We start from the raw sequence: 12,751 nt of genomic DNA, 5'->3' as shown, positions 1-12,751 counted from the left end.
CAGGGTGAAAGACAAAATATGAGAGCAAAAGGCACAGACAAACTGAAAGATGGTAAAAATGATGCATGTGTGTGAGTGTGTGTGCCTGTGTGTGTGTGTGTGGGGGTTGGATACTAGAACCAGGAGGAGACTCACCGCGGCTTATGCTTCCTCTTACACAACCACATGCGGACAGTCTTCTGAATCTTAATGCAGGCCAAAGCTCTGTAACTTATCTTGTTCCTAACTGTTGACAATAGGATGAGAAAAGCAGCAGGATTCAAACAAATATATATACTGTCTCTTGCAGCATTCATAACAAACACAACTTCTACATTTGAAATTAATGTAGGGCTACAACTAAGGATTATTTTCTTGATTCATCAAGTAGTCGTTATGTCTATAAAATGTGAAAAATGACCATAATCATTTCCCAGAGTCTAAGGGGACATCTTCATATTTCTTTTTATGTTCTACCAACAGTCCCAAACAGAAAGATATTCAGTTTACTATCATGTATGACAAAGAAAAGCATTATAACCTCACATATGAGAAGGTGAAACCACCAAATATTTGTCAATTTTGATTAAAAAATGACTAAAACAATTGTTGCCAATTAATATTCTGTTGATAGACTTATTGATTCATTGATTAATTGTTGCAGATCTAAATTAATACATTTCATATTTTCATATAATTTATTGGACACAATGTTATTGAATGAATCAATATACTAATCTGCAAGAACTGCTATAATAGCATTAAAACAGTCCAGAAACTCCCTCTTGAGATTTAAATATAAAATATGATTGTAAAAACTTTATTTTAAAGATAAATAGCAGACAGCCATGAGAAAAACTGGCCTGAAAAGTTAAAGCTCAAATTATTATACAGCTACAGTAATAACATAGCTATGTATACACTGCTGTAATGGATACTATTGATCTGGGATGCAAAATATAAACAGTACAGAATATTGCTCATACACGTATAAGCTCACACCAAGTACACACAGCACACACAAATGAACCTGCGATAATAAGGTGAAGTGTTGAAGGGAATAAATGACCAGGACTGGGGACACTTAAATGTCACTTATGCAAGAAATATGTGGTCATGCGGAGGCGGTGTTCTGTTATAACTGCAATATAATTTCATTTGATGCTTTTACACCAACAAGCAGAAGCCAGACTACACTTTGTTCAATGGTTGGAATCAATAACTTGGCATAAAGAGTAATGGTTCAAGGAACTGCTTTTAGATCACTCTTCTGTATTGCTAGAGGCTCCTTTCAATATTCAGAATGCAAGGAAAGGTATGAAATATGATTTAATATGGCTATCGAAGCTGTATAATAAAGTCGGAGGAAATGACAAATCATCTCATAGTCTGGCAATGAAAAGTGAAATAGCTTAACCAGAAAAGTAAGTTGTGTTACTGGCCTTTCTTCAATTATTCATTTGCAGTTTTTGTCTAAAAGTCTCATGTAGGAAATACTCTCTGAGATGTGGATTGTTTTCCAGTGAGGGATTTTTGTGTGTTGGTGTGTTTGAGGCAGCTTGAGTAATACATTGAGAATTCTGTTGTTTAGTGGAGTCAACCTACGTTTGATGACAGACAGGCTGCACCACTGGACCTTCTTCCAGCGGCTGCACACCAGCCACTTGTTGACTTTCATCACCAGCTCTGCGAGGTGATCCGGATCAGACTTCATGATCTGGTCAAACTCAGCAAACTGACGTATGCACACAGACATACAACACACAATCAGTAATTAAGCTATAATTGTTAGTTTGGGGCATTTTTGTGTTCTCTGAAGCTGCAGCTACACAAAATAACCTTCAACGGTAGAGCATGATTATTTCTGTTGACTTTTTTGTACCTTTCCAGGGCGGAAGAACACTTTGGTCAATCCAAACTTAAAGTCATGATCATTCAGTCCCAGAGCTTTGAACAAAGCCTACAGAGGAATAAATTCATGTTAAGTCACACAGCAATATCATATATGTGATAAGAAATTGGGGCACAAAATTGTTTATGTTAGTTAATCATTTCCCAAATGTGTCAGTATGGCTATAGGCTTTTTTGCGTTGAACAAATTACACAACTAATTAGGCCTTATTTTAAACTGATTAGATCGTTATTTAAACTCGGCAATACACTTTGCATTACTCCAATAGGGGAGAAAAGTAAGTCTTGTCAATTAATTAAACTATTTTATTTAAGTAATCCCACCTTGCAGAAGAGTCGTGGATTCAGTCGTGTGAGCTTATCGGGCATATACTGTTTATACATGTTGTAGAGCTCATGGAAGGGGGCTCTGGAGGGGAACCCTCCCTGCATCAAGTCCAACACTGAGACCATTCCTAATCAAGAGAAACAAACCAAGAAAAAATGTTCTTGACATATAAAAAGCTTATAAATTACAGTACACTAAAACATTCTCACTACTGACAGTCTATTGAAGAAACATTATGAGTTGAATTCTGTTCCCCTACATGCAGCATGCACTATTCTGTTTTATCCCTGACAAGCACCTTATCAATGTCTAATGTGTGTGTTTGTGTGTGCATGTAAGTGAGGGCAGTTCCATATCCACAGGAGAGGGGCAAAGTATAGAAAAACTACGTGAAAGAAGTGAAAGATTTTGATATAAATGATCACAATCACACAGGCTGTTAGGGGATCAAATTAACTTTGTGCCAATCAGCAGTATGCATCGACTTTAAAATGAATAATTAAGCGCTCTTTATATGGATTTTTAAATCAACGAGAAGCAAATAGCAGACCTCCAAATATAAGTATAGTCAGTGCACAAAGTGCAGGTGCAACATTTGCGTATAAAAACATAAAAATTATTTTAAATGACTCAGAAACTGACTCAAAAATCATGACAAATTGCACTCAAATATAGTATAATAAATATTACTTCCCACAAAGAACTGAAAAATGGTCCAATATTCAGTTCCAGATCTAAAATTGCATCAAAGCTGGATTTAAAATATTTTTACTATTGGGTACTTATTGCTGCCCGCCTCCTGTATCTCCACCAATAGACTGTAGGTCCTAAATATGCTAGAGCGAATAATACAAGTGCGGGAGGGATGAGAATGACCAACTTTAGGGACAATCTACTTAAGTTGGTCCACTATGCATCCAAAAGATTATAAACTGTAAATAAAACAACTTAAAACTAATTCTACATATTGCACACACTGTTTTTGGTCCTACCTGAGCACTGCAGCTGTGAGAGAATCAGAGCTCCTTCAAACTGGTGGCTAACCATTTTCAGGTTGGGTTTTACACAGCGGATAAAACTTGAGCCCTGCAAACATAAATGTTAATCAGGAAAAATCCATCTGTCTCACCACTGTATGCTGTATTTCTCATCCTGTATCTGTCATCTCAATAATTAGCATCTGAGAGGACATTAATCTACAATACATACTGTTTATGTTGTAAAGGATGATTTACATTATTTTCATTCTGAGAAAAGCAAAATACTCAAACTCACAGTACTGCGAAGCTTTTCCAGCAGCAGGTTCAGCTGCGTCTGTGTATGCAAACAGACAAAAGGACATGTTAAATGATTTGTTTCTACAGCATATAATAAAAAGCTGTTTCCACGTGAGCTGAGAGCGCCACACATCCTTGTCAACAGGTTAGGGAAGGAACACACTCAGTCCAACATTTCCTCTCCATATTGAACGCATTCTAGCTATTGTTCCCATTTTGAAACATGCACATCATCTCTGTGCTTGTGTCTGGTGCACTAAGGATAAAAGCAAATAAGCTGAATTAGTGATAAAGAAACGTCAAGTCTGTAGAAAAAGATGCAGTTTAGAAATGATGCACAAACAGCTTTTATCTGATGGAAAAAACAGATCTAATTTCACTTTGCCTCAACACATATAGGAAAATGAAGAACAAAATAACACAGGAGTTGGATTTCTTGGTCTCTGTTGAAACATAAGACATGCTGCTGAAAGTTGTGTGCTACTGTTCCACTCAACACACTTCTGAACTTGTCTCATTCCTTCTTTCTCTTATTTACTTCTCTCATCTCCTCTCTATTATACCTCAAGCAGACTTTATCCAGCTTTATCCACCAAGGAAGGTTTTCTCAGAGGAAAGAGGAGGAAGACTGGAAGAAATCTAAGAGGGAAACCCTGAATAAGGAGAAGAAAGAGGGATGGGAAGAAGAGTGTAAAGGGGAAAAGTTACAGAACAGGTCTAGAGATTAGAGTTAGGAGGGTCTAAAAAGAATCTAAAAAAGAGCAATGTGAAACACCTGTACTTGTAAATACTTGAAAACACAATATTTTGCACTTTTAAACCTGTAAACATTTAATAAAGCAGCAATGTGTATTTCAAATTGTACATCTATTTAATTGGATTTTGTTTTCATGTATTTTTGTGCATGTTTAATTTGGATTATATACACAGATCCAGTAGGACAAAAACTCTTTAAAAATGCAAATATAAAATTAATCTAATTATATTTCACATGTCTTTTGAAATAAAAGACAGTAGCGTTTAAGTGTCTTATTGGATTCATCATGAGTGTGAAATATTACAATTTATTTTCTAATTATTATTTATTATGTAAAAATTTAAATCTATTATTATGCACTAATCATGAGCAGGTTTTATTTCAGTTGCTCTTACGCTAACAATCAAAACTGACAAACTCCAACAGTCACTCCGACCTTGAACTTGTTGCCAACGCTGATGAAGCTGAGTTTGCCCGCCTTCTGTTTGGAGTCCTTGGTGGTATTGGAGTTCTCAAACAGCTGTCGAACAAATTTGTCTTTCGATTCACACACTAAGCTCTCCAAGGACATGTGGAGGGCATCGTTATTCTTCTCCACAAACCGAGTCTGTGTGGACACACACACACAGGCAGGCAAACACACACACACACACACACACAAACACAAATGCATACATGTATATACTGGCAGACTTTTATACAAATGTACAAAATGCAGATAACAAAGAAAGAATGCCTTAATCCTTGTAGCTCCCCATACTGCCAAAATGCCTCTAAATGCACATTATAGAAGCAGCCTTCGTAGGGATAATGCACTTATTGTTGTGACATTTGTGCTACCGCAACAAATGTGTTTCAGGGAACAAAAATATGAAGGTTGGATGAAGAAAAGGCTGCAAAACATAAAACTTCCAAAACATCCGGATTTTTTGCTTCTGCTGTGATTTGTCATTGATGGCTGCCACTAAACTATAATTTTAGACTTTTAGTCAGCTTTAACTACTACTAACACTGTCTTAGGAGGTCTATGGTGAAAAATATTATAATATTTGATTTTGTGGATATTACCCTGCCCGTATATCCCTATATAATAATATCTGTGTGAATAATTACTGTTTCATAGCAGACTGCTCCAGCAAAGTGCCTGATGATAAAGCCTTCATCATCCCGGAGATTCCTGTGAATCGTCAACTTAGACTTTCTGGGAACCTGAGAGGGAGAAGAAGAAAGCAAATCATATTTAATGACAGTGCTAAAACACATATGCATTGATTTCTAATTCCGTCCATCGCTATCTCTACAGAAGAATCTTGTTTATACACAACACTACTGAATGAGTTTGGGGAATGAAACACTCAATTCAATAAGGTGCAGTAAAATCCAGCAAAAAAAGCCAGAAATTATGTGATAAATACAGGCATATTCTCACAAAATCTATACAAGGTCATTTGTAGTTATTGAACATCTTTACTTGTATGAATCCACAAAAAAATAACTGCAAACAGTTCAGATATATTTTTAAATGCCATATTTTTCTTATGAGGCCAAAGTATTACAAATGACCCCAAAAATCCATTATCAACAGTATTCTTCTGAATAAAAACTAAAATGTAGCACCCAACATTTTTAAACTCCATTAGCTTCATCAGTGAAGAGAGCCGTTATAAATTATCCTTGAAGTGAAAACTGTATAGCAGAAATGTTAGCAAATTCAAGCACTTTACATTAAGATTAATGTCTTATCCCCTATTAAATGTATAAAATGTTCTTTATTTGAGTAATAACTCCCTGCAGTTGAGTGTGGTTGCAGCTAGCTCCTCTAATCTTCAATTTGAATTGGTGTCAAGGCTACATTTCTAAAAGGATTTCATGCTTGCGAAGATACTGGCAGAGTGATGAACAATAGCGACAAAGACGGTGACAGAGGGAGGAACTGGGACTGTGCGTCATTCACAAAAATTGCTGTTACAAATAGGCAGAGTAAAAATGATCACAATGACAAAACCAATGCGCAGTTGCATCTCCCTGCTCTCACAAAAGAACATAATACACGAAGAAAGAGAACAAAAGCAGAGTACTGAAGAGAGAGCAGGGGTGGGAAAGACAGAAGGAGGGAGGGAGAGGGTGATGGAAAGAGAGTACAGCTTAGAGGTCTGACCGTCAGTCTGAAGTGGTCCTTATGCTTGTTGTGAACAGCCAGTGCAAAGTGTTGGTCGCTGGGCTGAGGAAGACGGTTCTCTTCATCCAAAATGTCCAGGATTCCCACCAGCTTTGCTTCAACTAGGTCTGGAAACAATAATTATATGTGTATCAGCAACAGTATTCAGTATTCAATTCAGCTCTACAATGTATTGTATAGCAAACCACACTTTGGATACTAATTCATTCTATAGGCTATCAATTATTCTAAGATGCCTCATATTTTCAGGACACAACCTGGAAATTAGTCTTCTTAATATGTCCAAACTGGCAATATTTCCTACCCGTAACTTTCTCTAATGTTTACAAAGAGTAAAAAAAACAAATGAATCCCTATTGAAGTATTTTGGAACGGGTGAGATGTAGATCTCAGTGGCGATTATAATACAGAGGTTAAAAAATCACTAAAAATTCAGTTTATGTATGTGAGATTTCTTGGAAATTTCCACTGTTTACTGTTTCTGGATGTGAATATTCAAAGCACAAAACATGTTCATCAGGATGCTCACTTAGCCATATATCTGAATTATTCATACGGAATGCTGTGTTTAGAATATCATCTAATAGCCAAGGACCCCAGAAAAAATTTGCATGAACAAGCACCTGTGCATAAATCCTGAAGATTGAAGAGTGAATTAATGGCTAACCCAAACGGTCATTTGCAAGTCATAAATGTTATTCACGGCTGTCAGTTAACCTCGTACCTGAATAATCACAGCCTTTGAAATACAAATCAGACTGCTTCACCTTGATACACTGACTACTTCATCCCATTTATTTGAGGATTCATTGGACGACAGAAACAACAAAAACAAGGGGGTATCATTTCTCCGGGCTTCTTGTAGCACAAAAGAGGCCATAAAACCCACAAATACTCATTATGTTTGCTCCCTTCAGATACATGGATATACAAACTTCCTGGATAATGAGAAATCGGTATTTTTGTCCCCTTGACAGGTGTATTTTTACTGCTCTGATGACCAGCCCTGAGCATGAGGTATGGCCCAGATGAATACCATGTGCGTGAGCTGATGTTACTCTTGAACCATCCTCAATACATTTGTTGTGTGTGGGCTCTCCAGACGGCAGCGTCTCTGTCAGTACATCTTGTGTTTTGCAGCACAAGCCCTCAAAGGCAACACTTAAAGTGACACTGATTGTCACTTTTTTTCATGCCAGAGAATCACAGATGGTAAAGATGCAGTACATGGAGATATCAATGCACATACTCCTACACACATATACTTTTGATTTTGGTCATTTGAGAAACCAGCTCAAACTCAAGAACATTAGAGACACATATGATCAAAGTCCTGCATTATGTTTTCTTTTATTTGGTAGTATGCAGTGCTTCAATAGTTTTTTTTAAATTTTCAGCAGGGAACTTTTGAGAAGTGAAGGAGTGAAATTTAAATCAGTGCACAGAGTCTGAGGATTAACGAGGTGCAGGGAGGGAAGGTGGCACAGAAGAACTTACCAATGCAGTCCTGGTTGTCAACGTAATGCACTTCATTCACTCCCAGCCCTTCCTTTTGATAAAGCTCTTGCTCCTGCACAGACATGACCAAAAGTCAAAAATTAACAAGTAAAAAGAGTATTTTATTTTAAAAAGTGCAAATTTGCTCAGAGTTTTTGGAGTGGCTTCAGAACATTATCCATCTCAAAAAAACAAACAAAAAACATTAAACCGACAACACACGATTCAGATAATGAAAAGGGGGCTTAAACCAGAATTGTGGAGCTTTAATTGGAGACCTTGGAAGAGAATAACGTTAAGAGATCACAGGAGAGAAACAGGCTTCATCATGTCCCTTGAGAAATTAGCATTCTAATGAAAGAGCGCAGAAGAGATGGAGGGAAAATACACGTGAAAAAACAGCAAGAGGGAGAGAGAGAAGCTTAGAGTGCCAACCACTTCTGTGGTTCCTGTCTAATAAAAGAGCCAGTAAGTTTGGCTTGTGAGTGACAAGACTGGCAGGTTTCCCAGTATAAAGAAAAGTATCACACCAAATCACCTTAATCTAGACGCTGTTCACCCACCTCTTTCAGAATACGCTCGTTGAAGAACTGCTGCAGTTTCTCATTGCAGTAATTGATACAGAACTGCTCAAAGCTGTTATGTTCAAAATACTCTAAGAGATGGGAAGAAAAACATGCAGTATATTTAAATTAATTTCCAAAATGAACATTTTTAAAGCCTGTGTTAATTATGGCAGACGAAGAAAATTAATTAACAAGCAAGAGCCCTGGTAATGAAGTGAGTATATGCATTAGAGAAACATGCTGCACAGACAAGTGTCTCTTTATTAGACTGAATTCTAAACAAACCAATGAAATAGCAGCAAAATGAAGTCAACCTGGAAAGTTGCACAAACTCAAGTTTTAAAGTTTGTGTTACATGAATTTGCTTTTTGAGTAAGATGAATTTAATGTGAATCTACACATTGACTTGAGTTTAATTACAACTTCCACATTTTATCAAAGACTAACTGCATTTTATTACCAAAGCCAGCGATGTCCAGCACCCCAATGAAGTTGGAGGAAGCCTCGAAGGGGAAACACTGGTTCACTCGTTTGACCACATGATCAAAGAGGCGGCTGTACACTGCCTTGGCCAGGGCATCGCGGGCATTGTTTGCTTGTTCCACCTTTAGAGGCACCCTGGGGGGACACACAAAGTGGGGCAGTGACAGACAGTCAGAAACTGGGACATTCTGGTCTCTTATTAAACCTCTTTTTTTATTTTTTTAATCAACCCAATTTTCATATGGTAGCAAAAGTTTAGCTGTGTCAGTTTGTGCTGTATAGTGCCGTTGTCCGTCTGATCTCTATATTCAAGATACTGTAGGCAATGATTTTCAAATGATAGTTTCTGAGCCAAAGATAAGGTATTAAAACTAAAATATGAACCTTGAACTCTACTAGACTCTCTAATGGCAATTTAACACCATTTATTTTAAATTATTTAGAAGGGGCTGACTGTATGGACAAAGTGCAGTTCCACAGTGGCCCAGAGTTCACCTTAGCCGTCCCCGGTGGGAAGAAGGTGAATTTGAAATTAAAAAGGTCTGTCTTTTGCTATGATAGATCTTTGTCTGCTTTTTTTCTTTTGATATTCCACCCACCTGGTCCTCATAAAAAAACCTCGTCCATTTCAAACAGTCCACCTATCATTACTGAAGCTCAACAAAGGGTAAGCTACATTTTCTCCGTTTCACTATGCCGTGAGTTGAATGCCATAACACATGCAATATTTACGATTCATCTCACTGACAGGCATTTTTATCCATAGCAATGTTTCATATGCACACTAGCTGGGGACTCAGTCATCCCTGATACCATCACATCCACCGCCCTCTAGCTGCCCTCACCCTCCCAAGTGTTGGTTGGATCTGTCTGGGGCTTAATGACAAAGCCAAGCCCCCTTCGCTCCACCTGCTCCTCTACTGTAGTGCAGCCATGCTTGCCTGCCTCCTCAGATACAGACTGCATTATTTATGTGGAGAAAACACTTCCAGGCCAGGCCAGCATCTGGCCTTCCTGAAATATTAATCTACCAAACCTGGCCCCATCACTCAAACACCACATCACTACCAAAGTACACAGGAGCAGTGACGATACTGCACCATATTCTCCTCTGAACATGTGTTTTTTTTACAGTTTACCTAAGCAAGATATCGCCAAAATCTGTCAACATTTGTGTTAGTGTGTCAGTTTTACACTGGGGGTTGCAATGGTGTTTGAGGCACAGACTCACAGAGCACTTGCCTGCAGAAAATAATTAGATCAACCATACTCTCTCTTCATACTAAGACCATGAAGTAAGGCTTAATTGAGGATTTAATCTAAATGTCTTACACAATAAAGACATGTTAGTATGTTGTGGTTTAATACTGATAAGTACAGCAACAACTGCTTAGCTTAAATTCCTGTTCGTTAATCTCTGTCTGAGGATCATCAGGCATTTACAAATCTATCATGAACTCATTGTCTTCAGTTAGTTTGGAGAGTACAGCTGACAGTTTTTTTTTATCAACAAACAATAACAGTGGCTTCTGGACAAAACTAAGAGGATCATTTCTTCTCCAAAAAACAAAAGTTGCAAAGGGTCACCGGTTTTTAAAGCGGAATGCTTTTGCTCTTACTTGATAACTGTTCCTTTGGCGCCCCCTGCTGTAGTGAGCATGACCCTTGCTGTGAGGCTGACCCGCAGATCATCCTGGTCCAGACCAAGCAGATCAGCGCAGTACTCCAGAGTCTGTCCGGACTGATTCTTCAGAACACAGCCGCCTGAAACAGACAGACAGACATGTAAGCCTTAATAATCCTCCAACTACAATACACGGTTCTGCAAAATAACTTTATTTTTCTTTGTACCAACTGTACTTTATAAATTCCTATCAGCAGGTTTTAAGGGAAATGATTACAAACACATTTCATAACAAAACCGCAATGTGATCACACTACTGTACTGTAACTGTAACTCGATGTTGGATGATGATGTTGGAGTAGTGAATCTACACTTTACAGACCATGATTTATTAATTTGATTTTGCAGACATAGCAGAGTTTTATAGCTATGTCCCAAAATAGAACATGCATAGTCAAGTTTTTTTTTTACTTTCTTGGGACCCATCAAAAAACAGCAGAGAGACGTTCATAGGTTGGAGAGTGAATGGTTAGATCTTATAGCTATGAATAAGTGAAATCAACAACCTGATGCAGAGCTGGTGTTCAGGTTCACTGTGTGTAAGGTATAGTGTACAAAATGCAAGAGCTAACACCAATTGTAGCGGGTGAGAAAATACTGAAAATTGCCCTGAAGAAAGTTTTAAAGTATAGTTATTTAATAAATTATAAACACCTTGATTGCAGAGAGAGGAAGGGAAAGAATGAGCAAGAAAGGACAAGGAGAGAGAGATATCATGGTTGCCAGGGTAACCAAAGTCTTATTTATCTCCAGACTAAACTATGGTGATATCCAAGGACATACTGTAGATCTGTTCTTAAAAATCTTATACTGATCTGATGACACATGTCTGCAGAAATATGTGAGATCATATTTATTGAAAAAGCTAATTTGTTCAGTTCATTTCAGCTGACTATATATTAACTTCATAAAATATTGTACAATTAACTTTCTTGAAGAGAAAGTTAAGTTTTTCTTATTTCTGGCGGCAGAAAAGCTGGAAAAAATAAGACGATGTTGGTGGTTTACATGAGCAGTGATAACTACTTTGGCTGTGGCTAAAAAACTACAAAAAAGACAGAAAATACAGGGCAAAGGACATGAAAGTGATCACAGATTACCCTAAAACTCTTGTAAAGATCTCTAGTTTCAGCATCTGTCCTACCTGAAGTGCTTCCTGTTTCCTCAAAGTCGATGTTGCCCAGGTGCAGAACTCCAGCAACTACCCTAAATAGATCCAGCTTCTCAGTGTCATCCAGACCAATCTTCTTCATGGCCACGCACATCCTGTTAAAGTCACCCTGGTCGTCAAGAAGAGGGTCCTTCAGTGCACCAACCTTTACATGCTGCAAAACATACAATTGAGTGAGAAACTAAACAGACATCACAGAGAGAAATAGGCGATGTGTGAGAATTCAATTCAGATTTACTCAAACAAGATGCAATTTATGAATAGCAATCTAAGTTCTGTATTTAAGTGATTTAATCTAATTTTCCTTAAATACGGAGTAAATCTGATTCTCAATTGAGCACAAGAGCCCATACTTAACAACAAAAGCCACGTGTTTAACGTGGACTTTGCACATTCAATAAACCAAAATATTTGACCAATTTGTTAAATTAGCCTCCACCAGCAGCCACAGCAAACACACCATCCTATGAACTAAGGCTATTCTGCTTCAGTAGTTTTGTTTCCAAATGTCTTGACAACTATTCATGCATCAAAAAAAGACAGAGCCAGTGTAGTGTTTTGCAATATCTCAGGAATGATGAAAGCAGAAAGAACAGGCATGCAGTGTGAAATTTCACTGAATAGAAGGAGTCAAGATCGTAGATTAATCATATAGTGATAATTAACAAGGGCTGCACAATTATGACTACATTTTCACTCCTGATTGTAACATACATTTCAATCTTTAACATATATTGATTGTGAACTATGAAAAAAACCACCACATACTATAATTGTACAGCCCTGTATTGTATGATTGAAACAAGCTGAATAAGCAAATGTCCTTTGTTTTTTACCATTTAAGCACCACCCAGCACCAATTCCACTCAAACCTGTCAGACACATGCAGACAAAGAGGAAGCATGCACTCTTATTCCCT

General features: G+C 37.6%; 1 protein-coding gene across 2 annotated transcripts in view; it reads right to left on the bottom strand.

Moving 5' to 3' along the window:
- myo6b (myosin VIb) overlaps positions 1 to 12,751 on the bottom strand; it is a 39,453-nt gene that overhangs the window by 13,877 nt on the left and 12,825 nt on the right. For both annotated transcript variants that reach the window (XM_044375582.1, XM_044375583.1), the window contains exons 11-24: positions 11,806 to 11,986; positions 10,597 to 10,741; positions 8,955 to 9,112; positions 8,492 to 8,583; positions 7,929 to 8,001; positions 6,411 to 6,538; positions 5,366 to 5,461; positions 4,689 to 4,859; positions 3,494 to 3,532; positions 3,211 to 3,304; positions 2,215 to 2,345; positions 1,862 to 1,939; positions 1,585 to 1,714; positions 136 to 226 (exon numbers count right to left, since the gene is read on the bottom strand). In XM_044375582.1, the coding sequence (XP_044231517.1) occupies positions 136 to 226; positions 1,585 to 1,714; positions 1,862 to 1,939; positions 2,215 to 2,345; positions 3,211 to 3,304; positions 3,494 to 3,532; positions 4,689 to 4,859; positions 5,366 to 5,461; positions 6,411 to 6,538; positions 7,929 to 8,001; positions 8,492 to 8,583; positions 8,955 to 9,112; positions 10,597 to 10,741; positions 11,806 to 11,986 (1,607 nt within the window). The remainder of the gene's footprint in view (positions 1 to 135; positions 227 to 1,584; positions 1,715 to 1,861; positions 1,940 to 2,214; positions 2,346 to 3,210; positions 3,305 to 3,493; positions 3,533 to 4,688; positions 4,860 to 5,365; positions 5,462 to 6,410; positions 6,539 to 7,928; positions 8,002 to 8,491; positions 8,584 to 8,954; positions 9,113 to 10,596; positions 10,742 to 11,805; positions 11,987 to 12,751) is intronic.

This window comes from Thunnus albacares, chromosome 15, assembly GCF_914725855.1.
Source record: "Thunnus albacares chromosome 15, fThuAlb1.1, whole genome shotgun sequence".
Taxonomy (NCBI): domain Eukaryota; kingdom Metazoa; phylum Chordata; class Actinopteri; order Scombriformes; family Scombridae; genus Thunnus; species Thunnus albacares.
The sequence above is the reverse complement of the archived record's forward strand: the minus strand, read 5'-3'. Positions and strand labels throughout refer to the sequence as shown.